Source organism: Akebia trifoliata, chromosome 12 (assembly GCF_017979445.1).
Source record: "Akebia trifoliata isolate Shusen 1 chromosome 12, ASM1797944v1, whole genome shotgun sequence".
Lineage (NCBI taxonomy): Eukaryota > Viridiplantae > Streptophyta > Magnoliopsida > Ranunculales > Lardizabalaceae > Akebia > Akebia trifoliata.
This window is the reverse complement of record NC_141386.1, coordinates 28,667,635-28,674,190: the sequence shown is the minus strand read 5'-3', so window position 1 is coordinate 28,674,190 and position 6,556 is coordinate 28,667,635. Positions and strand designations below refer to the sequence as shown.

The 6,556-nt window shown below is 34.1% G+C and overlaps 1 protein-coding gene across 4 annotated transcripts; it reads right to left on the bottom strand.

Moving 5' to 3' along the window:
• Positions 1–931: 931 nt before the first annotated feature.
• LOC147389319 (mitochondrial carrier protein CoAc1-like) lies at positions 932–6,168 on the bottom strand. 4 transcript variants are annotated; one of them, XM_086419909.1, is made up of 9 exons: positions 5,910–6,168; positions 5,679–5,763; positions 5,146–5,227; positions 4,822–5,006; positions 4,197–4,328; positions 2,595–2,627; positions 1,680–1,879; positions 1,518–1,585; positions 932–1,382 (listed from the first exon to the last, which is right to left on the bottom strand). In XM_086419909.1, exons 2-4 carry the CDS (start codon positions 5,706–5,708, stop codon positions 4,852–4,854), a joined length of 267 nt encoding a protein of 88 aa, XP_086276035.1. In that variant the 5' UTR covers positions 5,709–5,763; positions 5,910–6,168; the 3' UTR covers positions 932–1,382; positions 1,518–1,585; positions 1,680–1,879; positions 2,595–2,627; positions 4,197–4,328; positions 4,822–4,851. The 4 variants fall into 4 exon arrangements, 2 of the variants coding, with proteins under 2 accessions (XP_086276035.1, XP_086276034.1); XM_086419908.1 differs by having other exon boundaries at positions 1,680–2,627; XR_015171054.1 differs by lacking the exon at positions 5,679–5,763 and having other exon boundaries at positions 1,680–2,627.
• Positions 6,169–6,556: the final 388 nt, after the last annotated feature.

Below are 6,556 nucleotides of genomic sequence, written 5' to 3'. Positions count from 1 at the left end.
CGCGGAGTACCTAGGGCAACCGCGGCGGGGTAAAATTTTGATGAAAATCGATTTTTCAAATTGGAAATGGTTTCTGATATCCTGAGGATTGTAATGAATTTTTTTTTCAATTTTTTTTTTGTTTGTTTGACTTCTGTTTCAAGCAAAACACGTTCGGTTCTGTTTCAGAAACTGTTTCGGATACTTTCCGAATTGGAAAATGAATCAACTCGCTGTCCCCGGCAGCGGTGCCATTTTGATCGATTGTAAAACGTGCTAAATAAATACAGAGATTAAGATTAAGAAATGGACTTTGGGTAAGTCGAATTCGTTCCACAGGGACAATGAGGATTCAAAGATTCATTCGGTTAGAAACCAAAACAAAGTTTTGAAACAGATTGATTTAAAAACAGAATTGATTTTTTGCACAAATGAAATGAAAATTACTTGCAATTGAAATTAAAAACAGAAAATAGAGAGTGAAAATCTAAGAGAGAAAGCTTAGAGAAGTCAATCAAACCTTTGCAAATCATCCATAATATAGATTAGTTCTAAGAGATAACTCAATCCATAGAGCAAGTCATTGCTCATGGATCGGAAGGTGAAACAATTGAATCATTGAAAGTAATCAAAAGCTATCCATGAAAATACTAATATGATTTAGATTGCTTAACTTATCTTCTGATTTTTCACAGAGCATAGCCATTCTTGAACTTATCTAAGTAATGGCTATCTAAGTTGGATCAGACTATAAGCTAAATTATCTTAATCATAAGAGAACTTTCAGAATAATAAACATGTAAACAAAGTAAGAATCTAAAACTATATTAGAGGGATGAATTTGCTATGGCTTTCTTAACTTCTCTAATGAGAATTTAGCCAATCATCACAAGAATTAAAATTGCAGAAATTAATAAAAGAGCAAAGAACATGAGTGAAGAAGATGATAATCGATCTAAAATTCTTCTTCTATATCTCTCCAAAGAATTACAAAAATAATGAAATCCCACTCTTGATGTTCTCACTACACTCAAGAGCTTTCTCACAAGGAAATTACAGAGAATTCTAAGAAAGAATAATAAAAAATTATGGAAGAAGAGAAGAGGAGAAGAGCCCCTTTCTCTAAAATCAACCTCCCAATTTATAATGTTCGTATTCGGGTAATCGGGGTGGTTTGACGAATAATTCGATTCAAATGACCTAATCAGTTACAACCACAGAAGCTTCTGTAAAAATCTCGAAGACAAATTCCTCGAAATGATCGCGACGCAGTCTTGGCTAGCCGCGGCGCGGTGACGTGGCGCCCAAAATCCTCGAGATTTTGTCGGATACTTCCTTTTTGCTCGTATGTTGTAACAATAATTATCATTTCTTTTGTTGGTTTCCGAATGTGCCATTTTCACCTGAAATTAGTAACAAACTATTGTTAGCCACATTAATTTGGGATTTAATATAATTTATTATTATTTTAAGGGAACTAGTGCTAAAACTTTGATAATCTTGGTGAAATTAAGGTCCCAAAATGAGATTATTGGGACCTTATCACTCCAGATGTGTGGGTCATCATTTGTTGCGCCTGATTTGCTTTGTTCATCTCTCTGCGCATCTACAAGTTGAAGTATAGAAAGGTTAGAACATGTTATTATACAATACCAATATGTTTAAATGAATTTAAATGTAATCATATATGTGACTATTACTTTGCTGACATCGCTCTCCTAGAATTGGATGAGCCAGTCCCACTCCTTCTACTCAACATCTAATGGGCAATTTTTCTTAGCTGCATCTAGATCACCATCAACATAATGTGTTTTTCTCACTTTGCACTTGCAATCCATTCATTTTCTGATGAATGATTCAAGAACCAATCTTTCAGGCTGACATCAAAGTCAAACACTTCCTACATCACATTCATATAACAATGATGAAATGTTTCTTATAAATATTTGACATTAACGATTGTAATACTTTATGTAACTTACTTCTTTCATACCTAGACAGCTTCCCAATTAGTGCTTTCTTCTTGGTTGGTACATGCCTCCAATTAGGATACATTAAGGAGAAAAATTGTGGCTTCCAGACCATGCCACCTAAGAATAATCCTAGCTTTTTGGCCATAGCACCAATAAATTGTTCCCAATCATTCCTATAAACTTTTTTCTTTGGAGCCTGTGAATCAATGTTCCACAATGACTCAAGGTTTGTGTGTCCACTCACACGTTTACAATGGGTACTTGTAAAACAACCATGAATGTGACATGACATAAAATCTATAAATTTAGTACCATGCATATGCACTATTTTAATGAGAAACATTTGGTTTCTAGTAGTATAAAATTTTCCCTATGGATTTGTAAAATATTAATAAAGGTTTACTTTCCTAATTTCTACTGCTTAAGAGAAAATGCATGGAAAAGGCAATTAAACAACATGTCCTTTATGCACAAGGAACGTCCACATGTTTAGCTAATGCTTACTTTTCCAATATAACGGACATTAATTCCATGAGCATGTAATGCTTCAGTTAATGTCTGACCAACCATGGGTGAAACCTCAAGCATGCAAAGATCTTGAACAAACTTAGGGATCACTTCATCTTTAAAATGCGAACAAACCTTCCTCACACTATCTTCATCAGCAGCTCATTCCTGATAAATACGAAGGGGTTAGACAAGAGAACGAAAAATTGGAAGTCTATTAGAATTACGAAGTTGAAATCAAAAGGAAGCACCATCACATAGTTAAAAACTTAAAATAACAAGACTTACTTCTCGACTCCTAGCCAACTTAAATTCAATAAATTCATTAGGGTTCAAAAGTATTTCCTCAGACAATACACCATTTTTAGCAGGTGCAGAATCACATTCTTGGACAGCCTTAATATTCCTACTTGTTGTATCTTGTGAAAATCATTACAAAGTAACTCTTAATGTGCTTAAAATAATTAAGAGGTAGGCAGTTGAGTACAAATTATAGGTACAATGGTTGTCAGATAGACAAGAAAATATATGTTGGTGCTAGACGTGATAACCTTGGAAAAAACATCATATACAAATACAATTATTTATAGTACTGCAATATATATTATAACAAAATCTAAAGATTGTGTTAAACACATTCTAAGAAGACTTGTAGATTGATGGACACAGTAAAACTGCGTCTCCATATATATAAATATTACAACAAAAAAAAAAAAAAGAAAAGGAAAAGTTAATCAAGATTTTGCTGTAACAACCATTTTCACAAACATTTGATACATATCAACGAGGGTTCAACATAAGAGACCATTTAGTGAAATGCGATGTTCTTACTATGCAGAACAAATATACATATAATTCTACCTTTACTTTGGACCAACACTATTGTCTAGGTTCCATCAAAACATTTGGAGGGATATATTGTGTTATTTCCCTCCCTAATGCATTTTCAAAGCTAATATAATATGATAGTGTTATTGTTTATCATTTTTTCATCGATTCTTTTATCTTATTTTCTCAAATAAGATTTTTATAGGAAACTCTTTTTTTTTTTTTTCTTTTTTTAATAAGAAACTATATTTTTTTATCTCTTGTGAGAGGAGTGAGTATGCAGATTAGAATTTGTTTTTCTTATGTGCAACAATGAAGACAGATCAACTTCAGGTGAGGTGTGACTTCTAAAGTAATGTATTTAGGTGACGTGCTCACTGCATTTTGGACCTAGATGTTTCAATCCTTATGGATTTCCATATATCATTCATGTTTTTTGTATTTTATTTAGGGATTTTAAACTTTATATTAGGTTAGAGACCTTCCAGCTCAATCCAATATGACCAGACTTGGCTTGGATAGAAGTCAAGAATAGGGTGCACTTAGGTTGAGAACCTCAGGCTCAAGCTTGGCCAGGTTGTCCCAACCCATCCAACCACTAGAGTTGCACCCCCAGGTCATACCCATAATACATTTAAATAATGCCTCCAATATATGTGTCATTATGCCGTTATATTTGGAGCATGATAGCTTTTAATAATACTTGTCTACTTTATCAAATCAAATAGATGAAATAACATTCTCTTATTTTATAAAGGAAAGGATTTAAACCCCATAATGGAGACACGACACCGTTAATTATACTCATTTCAAGGAGATTCCCAAATCCAAAAAAAATAAATAACTCATAGTTGGTACATAGTATAAGATGTGTATATTGTATCAAACCAAGGATTTTTTTCCCATTACCTTCATATAATTGATGCTAAAGCCAGCAAACAACTGTTTATATCCCTGATTACGTACAATGTAGGAAAGCCCATCCATTGTGCTGCGGTATCCGGGATCACCTTGTTGAAACGATGGTTGCAAACTTTGAACCTGAGAATATCATTGAATCCAAGAAATCAATCAAAACCATTAAGTTTCTAGCAAGTGTCGTAGCTATAAAATAAGATACCTGTCTAGTAGACCTTTAGGTTTATGCACTGCGTGGTGGTTAATGTGAGGCACATGCAGGAGAGTAGGACCTACCATTCAATTAACTCCACTAGGGAGGTCTTCTAGTTAGGACTTGGGACAACACCTGATTGGATGACCCTAACATTTTGATCCATTTAATGGTGAATCTACTCTTGAAAGTGCACAACATTCACTGCTGTTTCATCAAGCGACCACTCTACAATGCATTTGGCTAGTACCTTAGGTTTCCTAATTAGAATGGTAGTTCCCTTTTTCAAGCCTTCATGGATCAATTCAATTTCATAGCATTGATCTCTCAGTAGAGTACTCACCATTTTTACAAGTAAACAAAAAGAAAGGAAAAAATGATTGTATAACTATAGTATATAAGAGGTAAATTGGGGGACAATACCTGCATCTGTCACCTAACAACATCCAACGGTTATGTGAAGGTCTGTCCGAACGGTCTAGCTAAAGCTTCACAAGAGAGACGCATCATAACATATTTTTGGTGTTCTTCAAGGACCTGCCCCTTGAGTTCCTCGTAAATGTAGAACTTTAGACCAGCATAAGGGAGGATCCCAATGAGTGTTGGACCTGTTCAATGAAGAAGTGAAGCCTTATTCTGAAGTTGCAACAAAGTGGTAGTCCAAATTGAAAGATCAAATAGTTGTCGCGTATTGCAAGGTTGAAAACAGGAAAATAAAAATAATAAATCAAATAATATTTCACATACCCAGGAAGTGTAGTACAACATAACCGAAATGAGTAGCAGTCCCATTCCAATATCTCCCAGTCCAAAGAATTGGGTTAAGAACCTACAGATAGAAATTTACGAAGATATGAAGATTCATAACAAATCTCAAAAACTAAAGCTAATGGAATATGCATTCTGTGAATTAATTACAATAAACAAATTAGTGTGAATCACACCACAAGTCTAACAAATCTCCCCTTGTTCATCATATCTTCCATAAATCGAATTCCCTTCAAACAAATCCTTGATCATTTTAGTTATAATTATTTTCTCTTCAAATAATATTAAATTAATAATAATAATTAAAAACTATCAAGATTAAATCAAATTTTGGGCGTACAATGAAGAAGTATTTTCTCAACTACACAGCACTGAGTTTTGATCTCAGCTCAATAATTAATGTATTAAGACGATTAATCCAAATCGAATGCGAAAAAATTACTTTCAAATGTTCAAATTCAGAATCAGAAATTACAAAATAAATTGAAGCGAAAATCGATTTGATTACATACTTGCTCCGTGTTCAACTCAGTGTGATCCATGTAAATCTAGCTCCAAGAAGAAAGATCAGAAATAATTATCTTCAAATCTCTACAACTAATCATCCATAAATCATCAAAAAATTGAAAATTTGAGGAAAATTAGGGTTTTTAATGCAAAAAAAAAAAAAAAATCGAAATTACAGATTAGAAATTATCGGAGAGAATATCTAAATGTAAAAAGCAATAAAATGAAAATCTAACCCGTGAGAGAGCGAGATGTGCCTTCTCAGGGTTTGGCAGTTGACACTGTGGCACTCTGAGATTTGGGCTAAATCTCTCTATAAAGAGCTACAATGTAATATTCCGCAGAGACAAAGATCGAGAGGTCGATTGAGGGAGCGATTGTGTGTGTGTGTGTGAGAGAGAGAGAGAGAGATGAGATTGAGAGTTCGATCGAGGGAGAGATTGAGAGGTCAATTGAAGGAGCAACTGAGAGAGAGAGAGAGAGAGAGAGAGAGAGAGAGAGAGAGAGAGAGAGGGTCGTTCCCAATAATGAGACGGGAAATGAGACGTTTAAAACACGATTAAAACGGTTTTAATAGGTAAAATTGTTTAAATCCGTTTTTAATTAGAAACGGATAAAATCCGCTTTATAATTTGGTTCCTGATTCACTATTTTCTTGTAGTGCATGTAAAGCTACCTTTTATGCTGATCATCAAATGAATTAGATTTATGTTCAAGAATGCCATTAAGCTCTTTTACCATCGAAGAGAGGACTTGATAACGTTTGCAGCCTAGGGATTTATGTCTTAAAAAATTGCTTTATTTCTAGCCATCCAAATTTCCCACAAAACAACCCAAGGGATCATTCCAAGAGTGAAGTTGGTGCTCATAGTATCACTATCTT

Bases quoted from the DNA above. Each gene is read 5' to 3' on its own strand.
- LOC147389319 (XM_086419908.1), bottom strand. From the start codon at position 5,708: ATGGATCACACTGAGTTGAACACGGAGCAA. The intron at 5,228-5,678 runs GTATGTAATCAA...TTCTATCTGTAG, and splicing joins CTGAGTTGAACACGGAGCAA to GTTCTTAACCCAATTCTTTG. The intron at 5,007-5,145 runs GTATGTGAAATA...TTCATTGAACAG, and splicing joins TGTTGTACTACACTTCCTGG to GTCCAACACTCATTGGGATC.